Raw genomic sequence first — 21,340 nt, 5'->3', positions numbered from 1 at the left:
AGTCTGATTTGATTGGGATATTTTAGTCTACGTACTGCTGATGAATTGCCTGAATGTTGATAACTTGTGGGTGTCAAGTGCAGTCTGCAAGCACTCAATGTGAATAGCATATTTGGCTTTTTGCAATCCAAAGCTGAATCTGATTTATGATGTGCTTTCCATTTCATTGTAAGCTCACCAATTAACTGCATTTGAAACTTGGTTTTGATGAGTGCAATCAGTAAACACCAAGGCCTTTCCTGATTGTCACACTGATTAGAAGAGTTCTCACCAGTGGAAATATTAATAAGCATCTAAAAATATGGCCTAATGGTGTTGGAAAAAATAATGAACTTTCCCCTCTGCAATTTTATCTTCAATTTTATAAGCAAACATTTTTTTATTGAACTAAAATTCTGCTTTTTGGTATGTCATCATATTTTCTTACAATGTATCGTGATCTGATCCAGTTAAATCAACATGTTAATTTTGCAGTTTGATAGCTTGATTCCTCTCTCGACATCTGCAAAGATTGTGGCAAATTGTTCAAGAAACATGCAGTGATTCTCACAAGCTATGACCTAATCAGTTTTCATTAAAACCCATGAACTCTCACTCAAATATGTCTGAATCTTAAGCATTTAAAGTGTGATCAAAATTGTGACTATAGTTCCTCCAAATAGGATATGTAGTTAGAAATTTAGTTCATTGTCATCTTTTAATATAGTATTTCCAATTTTTATAATAGCATTAAACTCGCACAAACGTGTTCATAGTCCCTATCTCTAATGATTATTGTAGTTGCTATTTGATCAGTTCCTATTCTATTAGCTTGCCAGAAATTATCTTTTTATACTTTAGAACTACTATCAGATATATCGATGTATATGTATTCTCTTTGTACCATGCAGTGAAGTCTTTGTACAATCCCTTTCAGGATGTCAGGAGCAGTAATGCTTCATTGCAAAATCGCATTGTAATTCTTTGCTGAATTTGGATGGCTTGCTTCTTTAATAATATGAATCAATCTGTCACCTATACATTAAAACTTTGTGGCAAATATGAATCGGATTACCTTAGATTATTGTTTTATATAACAGGGAGGAATGATATTCCTTGTTCGTATGTAGCTCAGAGTAAACCTTAGATACAATAATGATAAATACAACAGTAAGCACATTCGGAAGACACAAAGCACTGGAGTAACTCAACAGGTCAGGAAGCATCCCTGGTGTACGTGGATAAGTGACATTTCGGGTCGGGATTCTTCTTCAGGCTTTGGATAATCCCAATGATGTGCAAAACAGCAGAATTGTGCAATGTAAAATCTGTACACTGGACAACCTGCTTGTGATCATGTATAATCTTTCCGCTGACTGGTTAGCACACAACAAAAAGCTTTGGTACATGTGACACTAAAGTAAACTAAACAAAGCAAGTAATATAACAGAAGAGTAGACTGCGGTAGAGTTAGGAGTATGTGGCAGTACTTCCGGGAAGAGGGAATTAATGGTTCTGAATGTGCAGTTGGTTGGGTAATAAATCGATCGCTGATCACTTTGCTCATATTCATTGGTTTCACTGAAACAACGCAGTGACGGTAGTCATGGCTTAGAAACATCCAAATATTCTCCAAAACATAATGCACATGGAGAGACACTGCATGGATCAACCCTTTCAGAGCAATGAGTCCATGCCAACCATCTAATCCTCCATTAAACCCAATTTTTTATTCTTGCTTAAAAAAACACTTCTCTCTCTTCCCAAATTACTGGCTTTACAAAGTAATTGTTTAATTTTAAAATTCAAATTTTGTAGACAAAGGCTTTTTAACTTATTCGGAAGAATCGGGCAAATAGGCAAAATGAATCCTATCCAGTTTCCGATTGTGCAGCAACGCAGTCCACGCGCTGTTGAAATTGTTAATCGTGCGCAATCATTAGCTGTCAATGACACATTCCTCATCCACTCCAGTCTGCTCCCTTTTTTCTCTCTGCTTTCATCTGTCTCATCAATTCCTAAAAGCTATAATGTAAGTATTCTGGTTGCTGGCTGCCAACTTCACACATGCTGATTTGAGCTTTCAAAATCTAGTTAATTTGCATTTCATTTTGAAGGGATAAATGAAATCGGGTTGACGTTAGTCTGCCAATACAACCATTGATGGAATGTTATCCTTGAACATAGATTTTATGTGAAATTCAACCATACAGATGCATTCTGAAACATCCACCACTGAGCAATGCAATTTCAATTGATATTCATATCCCTGGTTAATATACTCACCCCAACTTCTGTTTGGGAGAGGGAAATGGTTTTTAGATAGTTCAGCGAACACTTTCAGCCATTGTTATTGAACATGACTTTTACCAGTACATGTACCAGGAATGTCCGAAGTGTAATAAAAACAGTAGCAGCACCTGTGGAAAGAGAAACCGAGTTGGTGTTTCAGGTTGATGAGCCTTTTATCAGACAAAAGGTCATCAAACTGAAACATTATCTCTTTTTCTCCCAACATAGATTCTGTCTGATGTAAAAATCTCTAGCATTTTCTTTTTTTATTTTAAATATTCAGCATCTGGATTACAGTGTGTTGCTGTATGCCCAATTTGTCTTGGCTTGCTGACCATTGTCCCATGGCTTGATTATTTCTGTAAGTGGGAATTGGGCGAAGGGAGCAGGATGTAAATTTTATAGGGAAAATAATCTCTGACAGGACATGGGGCATAGATGCCGGAAAACTAGTGACCTGATTCAGGACAAAGATAACTGATCAAATTCCTTTTTAGCTTGATGTTAGTTCTCATGATGCTTGTACATTTTATGATAAATTATTGTGAGAGTTTTTAAGATAATGGTTCGTCTCCGAGAAACTTCATTTAATCTCTGAAGTTCTGTTTGATTCTTCTGATATGGGCTGCCTTAGCGGTTGATGAATGGCATTTGGTCTGATGATGGAGGGTGGAACCAAAACATGCTCAAGTTTGCATGCCGTGAATTTCAGTGTTTTGAGACCAGGAGGAGAGACAGCAAAACCTTTGCCAAGACCGAAGGCACAAGTCTCCAAAATGAGGATGTGTTGGAGAAAATTAATGGCTTCTATTACTCGAAACTGAAGGCTCGGTTGGAAATTTGAAATTGTAATTCTAATGTGTCAAGGATGGTTGGTAGAAGCTGCAAAGGTTTGACTGAATTCAGGAATATAATTACGGTTGGAGGGGATAACGGTCTTGAGGATAAAGGAAAGTGGACATATGTAATGTTGAGGGCCATGGGAGTATACAAGGGGACATGACTTGAGAATTAAGGGACAGAAGTTTAGGGGTAACATGAGGGGGAACTTCTTTACTCAGAGAGTGGTGGCTGTGTGGAATGAGCTTCCAGTGAAGGTGGTGGAGGCAGGTTCGTTTTTATCATTTAAAAATAAATTGGATAGTTATATGGACGGGAAAGGTATGGAGGGTTATGGTCTGAACGCAGGTGTATGGGACTAGGGGAGAATACGTGTTCGGCACGGACTAGAAGGGTCGAGATGGCCTGTTTCCGTGCTGTAATTGTTATATGGTTATTGTATGGTTATATGTCATATGATATGCTGATTGTGAATATAGGTGAATATCATTTTTACAGAGAAAAATGTATGGGAAACTTAAATTGAAGGCGAGAAGATGGGGGCTGTGTCTGGATGAAGCTTGGGACTGTTGTAAAGTGATGTAGATCCTTAAGTACATGAACAGGTATATAGCTAGATGAAGTGCCCATGGAAAGATGATAGGACTGACAGAGAAGTCAAGGTGTGGTCAGGGTGAACCACACTTTAGTCCGTTGGTGTAAACTATCATCAGATGGAACCTTGCAAAAATGTACAATCTATATGGTCCATGCAACCATTTATATGGGAAAGAAAATTCTTATTGATCTTGTTATCATTCATTAATGACATGAACCACAGAAAAGTTATTTGATGAGGGGTGGCTTGATTTCTTATGCAGTACAAGGTGTGAGCAGAAGGTGGAGTGAGCAAAACCAGAAGGTGACGAAAGTAGTTTCAACCTCAGTGAATATATTTAGGATCGGGAACCATAGTGTAGCTGTGTGGTAGAAATGGAAGCAGATTGCCCAAAAGGAAATAGCAATAACTGTCTAATCAACAAACTCCATTTCTTAATTACCTTTTTTCACCCCTCTCTCCTTTTTTTCTTTTTTTTTTTTTTTTCTTTCATTTTCCCCTCCTCTTTTTCCTCTTTCTTCTATTTCACCTCTTAGTTATGCTGACAATTCTAACGGCATGGTAGTTGTACAAGAATTGATTTGAAGCTTGTAGTTTTATGTATGACTTAAGCAGTATTTGTTGAACAGAAGATTTTTTTTCCCTACAGCTATCTGCAGACTAGTGTGAAGATTTTCTTTCAGTCTATAGAACCAACACTTGTTCCTGATTAGAAATCATATTTGTTAAACAAAGAAGACAGTATTTTTGACTCTGGATTGTTCAGTATTGTGGAATGATAATAGAACAATTTACGTGAAATTCTTTTAGTGTTCAGTTATTTGAGGTCTATGCATTGTTTGTGGAATTCCTTGCACAGCAATACACTTGGCACTAAGCAGATGTAAAAGTAGATAACTGGATCTTTCCTTTAACATACTCACCATTTTAAGAGGTGTCTCTGAATTTCAATAGAATGGGAGGGAATATTATGTTTAATTTGAAAAATTGTGGTAATTTCACATCAACTCGTGCTGGTTAATAGAAAGGGAGGGAATATTATGTTTAATTTGAGAAATTGTGGTAATTTCACATCAACTCGTGCTGGTTAACAGTTCATAATCTGGTATACCTTTTACCAGTGAAAAGATTGTGTTTCCACGAAAGTATGATGAATTGGGCCACCTGGACAGATCCGTATTAGCGTAGAGTTAAACTGAATTGGGATTTGAGGTCTATAATCTGAGGTAGGCTTCCATCCACTAAAACAAAGGCGCATTCCATTTGAAAAACTAATATCCTATAAGATTTCACTCAACCTTTCCACAATTTAAACATTGTATTCGAGAACGAAAGAGTGATATACGACATCATTGTGTTTGTATTACAAGAAAAATTTCAATTTTTTTCATAACACTCCAGTTGCTGCCTTTAATGATGATTTAATCTATACTTTTCATAACTGTAACCTCCCCTACTGTCAACTTTTATGCAACTTTTATGGTTTTGTGGAAAACAGATACCTCCATAGTAGAAACAAATGTTTCTCTGCTGATATAAACTCCAGGTTTGATATTCGTAGTACATAAGCTAGAAAGCAATGTAGAATAAGAAAACATTACACTATATTTGTATCTCGGAATGTACCTGACTACTGATTCTCCATTGTCGCAAGGCATAGGAAAAGATTAATGGTCCACAATCTCCTCTTGTAATAACAATTTGTAAATGCCAAGACTGTGTAATGACTTGAATATTATGCATGTTGAGTTCTGCTATTTCTCCTTTTCTTGTGGGCAAGGTCAGGTGAAATTGTATGATGTGTTGAATATGTCTCACATCAAGTATAACACAAAAAATAATCAAAAGCAAATTCATCCCTTTTGTCTGAATTTGTGTGCATCAAGGTGAGAGATGATTGATGTGTAAGTTGAACACTTGTCATTTTGGAAACCTGGCATCAAGTACTTTCCAGTCATTATAACAGCAAGTTGCGGAACAGGAAGTATTTCAACATTGTGAATCAACCCTAACCTAGGGAATATGCACTTGTGAATCGCTACAAATCTTTCCAACCAACGCAGAAGAGCTAATGGTTTTAGATTCATTTTGTGAATAACTAGCTTCCTCACCCAATGTCATATGGGATTGTATTTTTAAAAATTAGAGTAAAAATACTCCAATACTATTTTGGCGGGTTTTCACGTGAAGCAAAATTTAGACAGGGTTGTAATATCACTAAGGGATAGATGGGATTATAGGTGCCACTGCATACCAGAAAATCATTAGCAGCACTGACTAATAGTGAAAATGTCTCCTGTGACCATGGGCATTGTGATAGATGACATTAACTAAATTAGAAGCATCTTCCAGTTTCTGCAATCTGACCATTGAAAGATACAGAAGGGAAGCGAGCCTACTTCCACTGAGTCTACACCGATCAATGATCACCCATTCCCATTAGGTCTAGCTGAGATGTTTTTTTATAAAACTGCTAGCTGTTGATAATTGAACCGCAAGCATTTCCTGCTGCTCCAAGTCAAAGTTGAATGCTCTTCTTAGTTTAAAGGTTTTAAAAAACTCCAGATAGTCGTTATTATAAGTAAGAACATAAAATACTAGAAATACTTAGTAAGGTCTCTGGAGCTGTAAGGCAGCCACACTCGCTGTGCCATAGGACTGAGGATTTTAATATCCTATAGGAAAGGTATACAAGTCACTCAAATTTCCTTTCAGATATGGAAAGTTGTACACAATACAGGATTGCTCACAAGCCAACTGTGGACTCTACAGCAAAGTGGTTGACTCGAAACTAACCATTCAAATGGCCTAGTGCATCACTAAGTTAGTATTAAATACTGGCTGCACCAGCACATACTGTGAATGAGATGTAAACAGTTTTTTTTTTAATCAGCAGAAGAGCTAATTGAAAGAACTAAAAATTACATTGTAGTTTCCTGAACGTTTGCTTGGTCCTTGGATATGTATGTTCTGCAAAAGGTGGTTTACTTGAAACGCATGTAAAGGTCTTCATTTTTTAAATATCCTGTTACTGCTTGTGTTTTATTTGAAGTGCTCGAATTATGGATGGGTTATGAGAATAGTTATTACCGACTAATGTAGTTCTATCACTTGCAGGTTTGAGACCACAAGACTCATGGCGAGGTCCACAACCACTCTTTCAGCAGCTTATTCCTCAGCGGTAAGACCTGTAATGCACTTTTATATCTGTTTTATTCATCCTATGAGGAGCAGCAATGTATTAATGCAATCTATTACTTTGTTGTCTCAATTCAGCAGCAACAAAAGCAGCTTAATTGATCGCTAACCTCTTGTAAATGGAATTTTATTCTGCATCTGCATGACACTTCTTTAACATGAGTGGACTTGCTTCATTAATCACTTTAGTGGAGTTTGCCTGTTCTCCTTTTTATTGCATAGATTTCCCCTAATGCCCTGGTTCCACCCGCCTTCTCAATTTGTCCTGGTCAGTATGTTGACTGTGGATTATTGTTAACATAGGGAATAGGGGAGTTAATGGGCATGTGAGAGCATAGGTTTCTATAAATTAAGTACGGGTTCAGGACTTCTCAAACAGGCAGCAACAATTAGATTGGCTGCCATGTGAGAGGCTCCATTTTTTGCTTTTTTTCTGGGTATAAAATTAGCTTGTTTTGGATTTTTTTTTAAATAGTTTTGCCAAAAAAAACCCACACCCCTAAATAAATAAATAAATAAATAAATAGTGGGGAACGGGATTTAACATGCGTGCTAAATGCAACATGTCTGAAAGCAGTTTGTAGTCTTTTGTGTTGTACAAACTGTGTCAGTGGGACATTTAAAAAAATATTTTCTGGAATTTTAGCAAAATTACTATTTCTTCTTCTGTCTATTGGCCAAAACTTTATTTTATGTTTGTGTAATTAAAACATTTAGGATTGGAACCTTAAATTAGGATTAGATTTTTGTGAAGAGCAAACACATTTCTTTTAAGGAACATGGAGCTTAATGAGGCATAACTAATGTGTTCCAGTGTTATCATTTTGTGCTGGATCCACTGTATTAGTACAGACAAACCATTGATTCTTGCTACAAACCACTTCAAGTACTAATCAGCTTCTTTGGTACAACTTTTCAGGCCTGACAAGCCTATTGTGAAGCAGTGTCACTGTAGGTCAGTAGTTATTAGTGGCAACCGAAAACAGTTTCTTTAACTACTTAAGATTGAACTGAATTAAATGCAGAAGAAACCTGAAGGCGGATTACCGAATTTGTAAAGTTCAATAGTACTGTGCAGTAGAATGAATGTGACATGTTTTTGTAATAAAGGATTTTGTTAGGGATTTTGTGTGAATGTGAAATTCTTGTACCGACAATTGTTTTAATTTCATCGGTTTATCTGAAAATATTTCCAAAAGTAATTTCAGTATCTGAATGATGTTCCTATAGTCAAGGGCACATAAATGAATTTTAAAGTTACTGATTTTAACTATATTTTGATGCAGAATACTGGTCTTCAGGTGAAGGTTGCTTGAATTTCTTTCTTGTGCTGTGATTTGAATATTAACAAAATATAACCATTGAGTAATTTATAAACTAAACCATGCAATTTATATTGGGTGTGTTTTGGAACTTAAGTAACAGCTCACACAATAATACTTTGGGCATACATTTTGTACTTGGCCAGCTTGAATTTATCAAACTAAGAAGATTGCTGTACTACTTGCATCCTGCTTTTTAAGTGGGTATACTGGTGCACTATCGTGGAGCAAATTGTACTTTCTCCATTTCTTTTATTTACTGCAAAAATAGCTTTTAAATTGTGTTTGCAGTTCTCTCAAAGGAAGTACTTGTCTATTAATGATTGTACGTCAAGTGAGAACCAGGGAGGTTCCTTAGTAGGAACTCGGTAAAGTGGTGGGGGAGGGTAGTCTGCACAGCACCCACCTCGAATCTGGGGATTGCATATTCTAAAAGTGGGAATCTTTGTCGAGGAGAATACGTTTCCTTAAGTAACATTAAATTGTACGTGGTGATTATGGTTGTTCATTCATTTATGCATAACTTAATGGCTGAATAATGTGAAAATAATAAGGTATGAATACAGTTTTAATTTGTGAACTTTAATTGCTTGTTCTTAAAAACAACAGTATAAGGATTTTGAACTTCCAGTGCAAGTTTTGCAATGTAAATTTAATGCTTAATTTCATGTTGTGGCTATTTAGCCAGATATTAATGTCATTTGGCTGCTTAGGATTCTTCCTGTAATTCATCTACCTGTGCCTATGTGTTCATTTTAAGGATAATATGACAGTTCAATATTTCTTCCAGTGGGTAACACAAGCACAGAAGCCGTGCTATAATTGATGCAGGTTCCCATATCAACTGTACATCGAAAGTCGGCCAGTCTGTGCCAATTAATGCCTGTGTTGCTAGGTCACCGTGGTCAATTGAAACTGCATCAATAGGACTTGAAAAGGTTTCTTCCCGATCGGACCTTCTGACATATTGAGTAGCATAATGGATGGGAAACTACAGCCATTGCCCTACCCTAGATTCAAAATACTTAGCTGGAAGAATTCATTTACAACCTGCAATTAACTCAAAAGAATAGGCTTCATTAAAGTGTCTAGCTATTTATAAAATAAAGCCCCCTTCTGCGGGTGGATTTGTTTACTACTCCTGTGGATTGTCTTCCTTTTTTGATTTGGCCAAATCTGCTTTTTCCATTGGAATAGCAGAAAAGAGCTGGAATCTATGTTGTTGACATGTTAATCTGGGTTTTTTATGGAAAGTTACTGGACAAAATCAAGTTTAATCACAACCAAAACTTATTAAGAGGACTATGACAAATAAATCTTAAAACTAGAATTTTTGTCCACCAATTTTAATCTGCAATGGATTGGCCTGATTGCATGGTTAGAGTTTTAAAATATTTTGTGATTTTTATAAGCTTTTAAACAGGGTTGCGTGTGCATTTGGAAAACCAATCATGATACACAGTTGATATACAAATAACCATACAACATGGTTCATTTTGAGTGCCAAAAGCCACCCTTGCTTAAGGTGAGCTTTTAAAAGCATGGTTTAAGTAGGATCTCCTAGTTCAGCAAATAAAGATTTTTAATATCAAAATATGACGTGATTGCTGCATCTCTGTGGAATCTCCTGAATTGCTGCTGAAGTTTTGCTGCATGGTATTTCACAAGGTGTATTTAAATCATTAAAAAAAATCTATTACTGCAGCAAATGAGAATGGGAGAAGGGATAAAGTATATATAAATGGCATCGTAAATTTGAAAAACTGACCACTCAAAAGCTAATGTAATGTGTAGGGAAAAGTTTGAAACTTGCATGTGTAATTTTAGTTTTCCCTTGTGTTAAGGATGTGTTTATTTGAAGAATTCAACAGAATGCTAACTTTTAAACTGCAAACAAGTTTGGCAATTTTAGTATGTACTGCTTGTAGATCTTCAAGCAGCTAAAATGTTGAGGCACCATTGATTGGGGAGCCAATAGGTTTTTTTTTTAAAAATACCCATTCATATGATATTTAAGCATTACGTTGTGAACGGGGCAGTGAATTAATAAACTGTTCCCCAGTCTACTCTATTATACGTCTGTAGCTAATGTTCTATATTGCCCGTGCATCACTCTCTTGAATTTTTTTAGGTAGCAGTAATGTCCATAGTTTTTTTTTAATATTTTTTTTCTTGGTGAGATATTGTACTTAAATGTAGTCCAATAACTAACAGCAAACTTAACTTTTCTACTTCATAGAAACCAGGGGGTTGAGCAGCAGTTGGCATGGAATCGGATCATTCAGTCTCAAGGTGGTTTGTTCCAGCAGAATACCCTCAGACTTGGATCAGGAGTGCCAGGTTATTTTCAGCAGAGGCAAGATGATCGTAGAGGGCGCCAGGTAATGATGTGGATAATATTGTCGACACGTTGCTTTCATTTGTTGAACTATATTGCATAATTGAAGCTGCAGTAAAAAAAAAAGACTGGAACAGTTTATTCCCCTCCATTATCAGGCTTCTGAAGGATCCTTCCATAAACTATAGTACTGTTTGATTCACCTTTACGCTATTCAGGACATACGAGTTTGTCAAAACAATTAAAAAGGAATGATATAGGTCATCTGAAAATATGCAACATTGGAAAAATTAGGATCTGTCCAAACTTTTATCTCTTCCTGCAATCCCTGGCGGATGATGGCAACCATTTTACTGGTTGTTAGGCTTTGTAAATCTTAATCTGATTGACTGAAAATTTACAATAATGGACTGAACTTAGTTATTTTACTTGTATTTGTTCACTTTGCTCCTCAGCAAAGGTGGTTTCTTTCTTCAATACCACAGGCATTTGTACGAGGTTCCTCTTTTTAGAACGGCCACTTGTTACATTGACAACTGTGAAAACTCAACTTTATCTTTGTGGCTATTGACTCAGAAATTTGATGGTGGGATTTATTGTTGTATAGTCATTGCTCAGCTCGTAGCACATGCATTTGAGTCAGAACCTTATTGGTTCAAGTCCCAAATGTAAAGGATCCTGTGCCATTGTAATCGATGAAAAGACAGTATTCTTAGTATCCTGGCAAACATGTATCCCCCAATCATACCACAACTCTAGATTTGGCCTAAGGTTTGCAGTCAGCAGCAGAGCAATGAAAGTTCCCACCGATCTTGAAAAAGCCTCTTGCAGGGATCTAGTGAGTTGTGACCAGAGCTTGGCCATGTGTGAAGACTTCTGTCCCACATAACTGAGGGGATTCTCTGTTGCTCAACAGCTGCGGTGTCATCAAAATGATAGCATTGCCAATCTCACTGAGGAATTTTTAGTGAACAATAGTTTTTTAATTGTTTAATTGTCAACCTGGAAACAGTCTCATTGATCCAACTTGTCCATGCTTACCTGAGCTGGCCCCATCTCCCTGCCTTTGTCCAATATTCCTCCATATTCTGTCCAAATATCATAAGACAATATAATTGTACCTGACTCTGCAACTTCCAACTGGTAGCTCCTTCCACATACTCTCCACTGTCTGTTTGAAAAAGTTGTCATTCATGTCTGTTTTAAATCTTTTCCCTCTCAATGTAAAGCTATACTCTTTAGTTTTAGACTCCCCTACCGTGGGGGAAAGACTGTGCCCCTTCACTGTGCCCCTCATGATTTGATTCTCTTCTTAGAACTCCTTAAGTCAAGCCGTCCAGTCCCATATCATCCTCCTCATGCTGCAAAAAATTGGAACATTTGTGATTTTTGAGTTGAAGTTAAAAATTAAGTGTAATAAAAAAGTATAAACCTTTCTTTTCAAATATTTCTGTATAGAAATTACAGCAAACAACAATTTTTAGATCTGATAATTTGATTAGCAATAATTAGTGCTTAATATGCAATTGAAACTCTGACATTATTCCTAAGAGGAAGTATTTTCAGATATTGTTGAGTGATCTTGGTGTATTTGACGAGTATACCATTCAGTCCATCTTGCTTGCTCTATGATTCGTTAGGATTGTGGCTGATCTTTACCTTAATGCCACTTTCCTGCACTCTATATTTATCCCATGATTTTTCAATATCCAAATATCTGTTGGGTTTTTTCTTGAATACCATCACTTTATGTACACTTAAAATTACATCAATTCTGGTTACTTCCCCTTTTCACATTAAAGAAGGCTGCAAATAGTGCAGCTGGTTATGGCATTTTCACTTTTTTTGCGCATTAAAATACACACGGGCAAGAATCTCACCACCTCCGTCAGTTTAGTTTTGGGTGTATATTCACATTCATTGCACCACTAAAATCCATCATATCAGTGTCTGATCCCTGTTCCATTATAGTTTGTCAGAGAATACTGTGAGCTAATTAGCTGTGACATGCTAAAAGGTTACACTTCAGCAGCACTCTTTGGCTATAAAGTGCTGCGGGATGCCTGAGGTGAAAGGCACAGTATAAGTACAAGCCTCGATGCAATTATTACACATTCTGCATCTTCCTTGGATCTTCTATGATCTTTATTAGTTGTTAATTAAGCTGAATGAAATGCTCTTCCAACTATTGTCTAATCATGCAGAAATGAACCAGGATGGTGACTTGTAATTTGCAAAACCTAATTCAGATTGTGCCTTTCACACGTGCACTTGAGTAATCTCTCAGCAGGTATACAAACAAAACAAGGTGGTGGTGAGGCAAGACCTGATCCCAGTCATTAAGCAGCTTCACTTGCCAGCCAACGTGTGAAAGTTGCAGAGTGACAATTATAATCAAAATGCAGAAAGAAACAAGGAACTGCAAATGCTGGTTTACCAAAAAAAGCCACAGTGCTGAGTAACTGGGTCAGACAGCATCTCTGGTGAACGTGGATAGGTGACGTTTCGAGCTGACGCCCTTCTTCAGACTCATTGGGGGGGGGGGGGGGGCTGCCTTATCACCCCATTTTAATGTTACTGCCTTATTGAGGAATTTGCTGATAATCCCGTCAATCAAACTCTAGCTCCTCCCCGATGATGGGCACCCCAAGATACCAACTGGCCAAACGCATATTTCTCAAGCCATTTTGTAAAACAAAGAATAATGGACTCGTGATTACCTCTTTAAGGGAGCACTGTAACCTATAATTTTAAAATTTCAGAATCTGCTTTAATTTAAAATGTTGAGGATAGACACAGAAAGCTGGAGTAACTCGGAGGGTCAGGGAACATCTGGAGAATAGGAATAGGTGACAGTTCTTCAAACACAACCTATTCCTTTTCTCCAGAGATACTGCGTGACCCGCTGAGTTACTCCAGCTTTTTGAGTCTATGGTTTAAACCAGCATCTGCAATTCCTTCCTACACATTAATTTAAAATATATTAGTTAAACATATTCAGGTTATTCCTGTAGAAAGAATGGACACATTTTTTTTCTTGGCAGTAGTGTTCAATCCAGCATATATGGATTTGCATTGATCATTATTCTGGCCGTACTCTTTAGTTACTGGCATAGGTTATATTGTTGTGTAAAATATTGGGTACATTTTATTTTTCAGGGATTTTCTGGGAGACCTTACCCATTGCCACCAGATTCTGGAAGATTCAACTGGAATTAAAAGCTCCATCAGCTCTGCAATAGAAGCTGAGCCTTACAGGGCCCATTTAATTAATCGGCGAGCGCAAAGCTGAAATTTAACCGATGTACCTGTAAAGAGTCCTGACTTGATTTTTAATGTGAAACTATAATACTTGTTTCTATGTATTTTTGTGCTTCAGTTTTCACTTGCTACAATATGGATTCTGCCGTTTACTCTTTTTTTTTGGAAACACTCGGAGAGTGTGATAAATAGATTGCAGAACAGATACAGGCAAGCCTTATTGTTGACATTGTAATAGTTTTTAGTATCTACCAAAATTGGAAAACTAAATTGAGCTTTTATTTGTGTACATCAGGAGTGGTCTTTAATAAAATGTTTTGCCAATTTTGGTTTACTTTTGTCTTTGTTTCATTTATTCCCTTTCAATTTTCATGAAGCCAATTAATTTGCAGAGAATCATATGGAATGTGAAAATATTTACATTTTTATTGGTTACAATAGAAGTTTTCAGATGGCTTTTTTTCAAATGCAATTTTTTTTTTTCCAAACTTTGAGCACTAGTGTTGATTCCTGAAAACTTTCATCACACCAGGAATAGTTGCAGGAATGTATTGAAGACCTTCCTAGTCACAAATATTTGTCACTGAGATTATTGTAAATCTGCCAATACATTGCTTCAGTTTCGAGCACAGAAATACCATCAAATGGTTTTTTGTTTTTGTTTATTAATGTTTGAATTTTATTTATTTGCTTATCTTTGTTTTTTAAGTACCATTGCCCATCCTCGGGATGGTTTGCAGCAGCTGAGCATCGTACCTCGGCATGAAGAAATGTTAAAATGATAGAGTGGATTTTAAGTTTCACCACCAGTGATGGTTAGGGATTATCTACCCAAAACACATTCCAATGGATTTTCCTTACTTCCACAGTGGACAATCAATCTTCTGATGGTGAAGAAGTGTGAAATCTTAAATGATTGACTGTCTACTGTAAATTAAAAGGGAACTGATTGCCCTACGTTCTAGGTCGATAATCCACAACAATCACCTATGTTCACTGCAGAAGGACCATCAAATATTGTAATTAGAGTGGAGTTGGTATTGAGATAATGAATGTGGTTTGTACATTCTAAAGGGAATGAGTAGATTTGTGCGTTGTAAGGGAAACCAGTAATAATGGCTCTTGTGCTGCACAGAAATGGGCCCATCAGCCCACTATGACCATGCTGACATTTTTGCCCATATACACTAATCCTATTTGCTTGTATTAAGTAAGCATCCTTTTATGCCTTGCCTATTATACTGCCTGTTTAAATACCTCTCAAACCTGGCCATTGTATCTGACAGCAAGTTCTAGATATCAACCATTCTGCATGGGGGATATAAAAAAAAACCTTAAAACACACTTTTGAAAACTTATGCCCTCTTGTTTTTAATATCCTCTCCATGAGAAAAATAGATTACTATTTTCCCAACCTACGATTCTCATAATTGTATGTCGCCCCTTGGTCTCTGTCACTCCAGGGCAAAGCTTGGCTTCTCCGTTCTGTTCCCATATCTAATGTCCTCCACTCCAAGCAACATCCTGGTGGACTACTTCTGGCCTGCCTTTAGTGCCATCATATCATCGATGAAAGCTATTGATCCTGCTATTCATGCTATTTTAATTAGATATTTGATTAATATGGACGCGTGGCTGGTCTTTAACCACCATGATGGGTGTTGAACTTGTCTTAAAAAAAAATTTAGTAGTTTGGAACAGATCGCATTGGCCATAACTTTTGGTTCTGATTGGAACAGCTAGCACTCAATCATTGAATCTAGGATAAGGCTAGCATCCCCTATGAAATGAACTAACCCAGGAATTAATGGCAGATTCAGAAAGTTGAACCTGTTACTTCACACCGCCAGTGATTGACACAAGTCTTGCTGGAGTTCAAAGTTTGCTGGGTTCTTGACATTTGAATCCTATGCTTGGTCAGACCTGGTGGGGCATCCAAAATTCCATTGGTTTCACTGGAAGTTGTCGGGCAAATGAATCAGAAGGAAAGGAAAGGATACCTTAATCTATTTTTCATTATTTTGTTTATAACTCTTAAATAAATGAATTGCAAAACAAATCTTCAGTAATTTTATATCAATAGTTATTAAATGTCTTTGCATGTCAGGCATTTTAAAGTCAATTGCTACCTCCTGTCTATTGCCATAAAGAAATGTCGAGTTGAATTTATTGTCACGTGTACCGAGGTAGAGTGAAAAGTATTTCTTGCGTGCTAGCCAATCAGCGGATAGATAATACATGATTGCAATTGAGCCATCCACAGTGTACAGGTACATGATAAAGGGAATAATGTGGATATTGGTTAGTGCAAAGTCTGATCAAAGATAGGCTGAGGAACTCCAATGATTGTATTGTATTCAAATTTATTGTCATTGTCTCAATTAGAGACAACAAAATGAATTTCCCTTTACAGTCAGTATCATAAAAATAAATAAATAATAACTATTAAAACATATTAAATAAATAAAATAGAATTTAAAAAAAAGCACAAACACAGAAAGTCCACGACACAACACAACACAGTGGCACCAAGGTGAGGAAGGCACCATTGTCCAGCCAGCCTTCCCTCCGATCTTCCCAGATCTTCCCAATGATGTAGATAGTAGCTCAGGACTGCTCTCTAGTTGGAAATTTGGGGGGAAAGGCAATGGTGCTCTTGATGCTGTTGGGATCCATGATGCAAGGGATCGGGAAGACAAGTCCATACGTCCAAGTGAATGTGAAAGAATAACCTAATCCTTGTGTGTGATGCTGTACAAAACTGATGGATTGAAGAAAAGCAAATCAAGAAGATGCTGCAAATTTCAAATATTGCGAGATATATTTAGGTGCAATAGACCAGGCAATGTCTGGAGAGTTACTATTTTGGGGTGATGACCTTTTATTAGAACAGGGAAAAGTTAAGATCTAGGAATAAATAATGGCAGCTTGTATATATAGTTTACAGTGGTCATTTTCTTGTCCTTTGAAAATATTAATTTAAATATTTGTACATTTTCCTGTCATTAAATACAATCGATTGATTTTGGGGTCAGTCCAATAAAATTGAATAAATTGGTAAAGTGCCTAAGACTTTACAATGAAGGGCAAAGTCTCATATTTGGCCCTTTTGAAGTTGTGGCTGATTCATGATAAAACCTTATTGTAGTGCTTTTTCAGCCTCTTATACTAAGTCACAAATAGGAGGCCAATTTCTGTTTTAACACTATTTACACGTTTACATATGACACCACTTAAGTGGGCCAACAAAGACAAGACTTGAGTACAGAAAGGAAATGCAGAGAGTTTAGTAAAATGACGTCAAGACAACAACCTCTCCCTCAATGACAGCAAGACAAATAAGCTAATTATTGACTTCAGGAAGCAAGGTGGAGTACATGTCCCAAGCAGCATCAATGGTGCTGAAGTGGAAGTGATCAAGAGCTTCAAATTCCCCAGTGTAAATCTCAACACCAATTTGTTCTGAACCAACTGAATTGAAGCAGTGGCCAAGAAAGGACACCAGAACCTCTGCTTCTTCAAGAGACAAAGGTGGTTCAGCATATCTAAAATATATCTTGCTAACTTCTACAGATGCACTGCAGAATGCATACTATCTCACCTTGGTTTGGTACCAAAGCTGGATTAACTCAGTGAGAAGGGCTGGATTGGTGCCAGCTCTGCCCAAGACAGCAATAAATTGCAGACTTGAGCATCTACGGTGTAACTCCGTCCATTAAACAAACCTGCCTCGCCACCATCAACACTGCACACTGCCTTGAGAAAGAGTGGTAAAGAAGGCCTTCACGGGTCGAGGCATTGAGTATTTGAGTCATGAAGGCGACACAGCTCTGTACGACTTTGGTTAGGCTGCATTGGAGCACTGTGTGCAGTTCTGGTTGCCCAAATACAGGAAGAATGTGAGGCTTTGCAGAGGAAGTTTACCAGAATAATGCATGAATTTGAGGGCATTAGCTACAGGGAGAGGTTGGGCAGACTTGGATTATTTTCTCTGGATAGCAGGTCAAGGGGAGACCTGATAGAAGTAGATCAAATTGGGATGGAGGGATATGGATTGCATGCAGACAGATGAGAGTTGGTCTGTGCATACTACATTCAGCACAGACATTGTGAGCAGAAGGGCTTGTTCCTGTGCTGTGCGGTTCTAGGTTCTAAAGACCTTTCTCCTCCCCTTCCCATCAAGCAGAAGATGCAAAAGCTTGAAAGTGCGTACTACCAAATTCTGGAACAGCTTGTTCCCCATTGTTTTCATACCATTGAAGGGTCCTTCAATATGATAGTGTGTGGTCCCAATCTTCCAACTTGCTTCATTGTCCACCTTGGACCTTTCATATTCTAGCATCTGCAGTCCCTTCATAATTCACACGTTAGACCCACAAAAAAAATGCCGTCATATTTAATGTCCATAAACTTTGAGGTGATTTAAATAAGAGGGGAACCACGGTAATTTGCAAAGGCCTCCCTCTCCTGTTGATTTGTGGAGATTACCAGTTTTTCTTACCATAAAATAGGTGCCATTTTTAAAAATAACGAGTAAGGCTCCTCCCCAAGTACTAAAATCGCAGATAATTAAAAGAAAATTAACATTTGTGGGCAAATAACAAGATACAAATTCAGGTCTGTTAGATTTCGACCATAATATTTAGTATCACATTCTGGGGAGGAACACATTTCTTGATTTTCAAATTTTATACATTTGGAAGATTAAACTCTCACTTTGAATTTGAAATGCATACAAATAGGTTGCAGAATTGCGCAAAATCATCAGTAGAATTATCTTATGTCAAATGACAGAAGATTTTTAGGTATTTGCACCTTCTAGCTAAATGGTAAATTTCTGAAGAATTTAGAGATGTTAGATTATTTTTTAATAGACCATCTAATGGTGTATGCCGTCATTTTTGATGTGTGCTTAGATATTACTGCTTTAATATACAAAATTATAGTGTGTGGAAACATACTGGGGAAACCAGGGTGCCTGGGATTTTGAACAAGAAAAGAAACTTAAATCTGGGCATTAGAAGGGCTTCTAAATTAACTGCAGATGAAATGAACAAGCGGTGTAAATTAAGATGTTAATGTACAATCAAACACAGATCCCCCGACAGTCCTTTCAGGTTAGGCAAAGGTTCACTTGCACCTCCTCCAACCTCATCTACTGTATCCGTTGTTTAAGATATGGACTCTTCTACATCGGTGAGACCAAACGCAGACTGGGCGATCATTTCGCGGAACACCTTCGCTCAGCCCGCATGTACCTACCTGATCTCCCGGTTGCTCGACACTTTAATTCTCCTTCCTATTCTTCCACAGACCTTTCTGTCCTGGATCTCCTCCATTGTCAGAGTGAGGATAAACGCATATTGGAGGAACAGCATCTCATATTTCGTTTGGGCATCTATATGAAATTGATTTATCTCACTTCAGGTAGCCCTGGCATTTCTCTCTCTCTCTCTCTCTCTCTCTCTCTCTCTCTCTCTCTAGCCCTCCCCCACCCAAATCGCACCAGCTTCTCATTGACGAAAAGCTAACAATGACTGTTCCCTTTATCATCATCACTTTTTTGCATACAGTATCTTTCATTCATTGTTCTTTATCACTACACATCACTGTCTACATCTCTTGTTTCCCTTATCCCTAACCAGTCTGAAGAAGGGTCTCGACCCGAAACATCACCCATTCCTTCTCTCTAGAGATGCTGCCTGTCCCGCTGAGTTACTCCAGCATTTTGTGTCCATCTTCAAATGAAGGAAACCTGGATTTATATGGCACACACTGTTTAAAAGCTCGTGGGCTAGAAATAATGCTCTGTGCTGAGTTTAGTTCATTTCAGGCACACCAATTCAACAACATATTAGCATCTGTTACATTTCAGTGTGTGATTTATGTAGCATGAGACCTAATTCGCAAAGAATAACTGCAGTCTGTCACAACCAGATAAGGACCTCATTGTTGTTATACAAATCTGACCCTTACCAAATGCTGTGATGCTGTTTGTGGCCAAATAATGGTGAGCATAATCAGCTGTGCTCTTCTTTGGCAACGATGTCGGCCTAATATTATACTTATTCCCAATGTAGATTTGTCCATTTTCTGTTAAAAACAAAAGAACGATCATTCCTAATGATTGCAGTGCTTCTGGCTGCGGCACAAACTTGAAATCTTCGACCGCCGGCCTGCGGCCTACACCAGCCTGAAGCCGCGGTCTCTGGTGGGGAAGAGCCGATTCTTGACTTACCTTGACTTTTACCTTGTCCTTTTACCATCTGGACGCGCCGCAGCGATGGCTGCGGAAGGTTGAGGTCGCGATCACGGGAGAAAATGGAGGAGGACTGGCCAATTTCTGTGCCTTCCACCACAGTGATGAATGCTGTGGTGGATGTTTGTGTTAAATTTTTGTTGTGTTTGTGTGTTCTTTATCATTGTACCACTGCTGACAAATTCATTTCACTTGCACTTTATGTGCAATGTGACGAATAAAACCGTATTATATTGTATTGTATTATAAATCCACTAGGTTGCGAATGAAACAATGAGTCATTTGTTGCAGATTTAGTAATTCAGTAGATGAGATGGGCAGGAGAGAGTATACCATTTATAATTAATAATTCAGGACACAACGTGTTGGAGTAACTCAGCAAGTCAGGTGGCATCTCCGAAGAACATGGATAGGTGACATTTTGGGTCATGACCTTCCTCCAGAAATGTCACGTATCCATGTTCTCCAAAGATGCTGCCTAACTCGCTGAGTTACTCAGGTACTGTTGAGTCCTTTTTTGTAAATCTGCAGTTAATAATTAAATTGGATTCATTTTGTCCCTTCCTATAATTAGGCGACGTACACCATACTCCAGAATTGGCCTCACCAATGCCTTGTACAATTTTAACCTTACATCCCAACTTCTATACTCAGTGCTCTGATTTATAAAGGCCTGCACACCAAATCAAGGTACTCTTGAGTCCTTTTTTGTAAATCCGCAGTTAATAATTAAATTGGATTCATTGTCCAAGGACGAAGCTCTCTGAACTCAAAATATGTCTCATAACACCGTGCACACCTCATTGTGGGGAAAATAGGAATTAGCTGCCTCACTATTTGGTTTGAGGTTTTTGAGGAGAGGCCTGTCCCACTGCGGCGACCTAATCAGCGAGTTTAGACGAGTTTGCCCTCGACGCAAACTCGCAGCATGGGCGACAAGTGGTCCTAGGAGGTCCCATGAAGTCACTGGAACTCTCCTTCATGCTCGATGGAAGTTCCAGAATGCTCGCGGCCTCAGCTAGGTCACGGAAAATATTTCAGCATGTTGAAAAATTTTCCGCAAGTAAAATTTGGTCGGCATGGTTCTTTTTAACTCGTAGTTCAGTGGAGTGGGGTCGCTAGTTAGTTACAGGCAGTCGAGGGCAGCCGTAGGCAATCTCCTTCGCTGACCCGGCATTTTGATTGGTTCGTTGGAGTTTTCAGGACCCAGGAAAACTGACCGGTAGGTAAAATGCCCACTAAACTTTATTATA

The 21,340-nt window shown here is 37.9% G+C and overlaps 1 protein-coding gene across 3 annotated transcripts in view; it reads left to right on the top strand.

The window, feature by feature from the left end:
* xrn2 (5'-3' exoribonuclease 2) overlaps positions 1-14,162 on the top strand; it is a 68,672-nt gene extending 54,510 nt beyond the window's left edge. For 2 of the 3 annotated variants that reach the window (XM_055638980.1, XM_055638978.1), the window contains 3 exons: positions 6,812-6,890; positions 10,469-10,610; positions 13,727-14,162. In XM_055638980.1, the coding sequence (XP_055494955.1) occupies positions 6,812-6,890; positions 10,469-10,610; positions 13,727-13,786 (281 nt within the window). In that variant the 3' untranslated portion in view covers positions 13,787-14,162. The remainder of the gene's footprint in view (positions 1-6,811; positions 6,891-10,468; positions 10,611-13,726) is intronic. The other variant, XM_055638979.1, reaches the window with a different exon arrangement.
* The last annotated feature ends 7,178 nt before the right edge of the window (positions 14,163-21,340 follow it).

This window comes from Leucoraja erinacea, chromosome 8 (assembly GCF_028641065.1).
Source record: "Leucoraja erinacea ecotype New England chromosome 8, Leri_hhj_1, whole genome shotgun sequence".
Classification (NCBI taxonomy): Eukaryota; Metazoa; Chordata; class Chondrichthyes; order Rajiformes; family Rajidae; genus Leucoraja; species Leucoraja erinaceus.
Note: the sequence above shows the minus strand (reverse complement) of the source record. Positions and strands in the feature narration are given on the sequence as shown.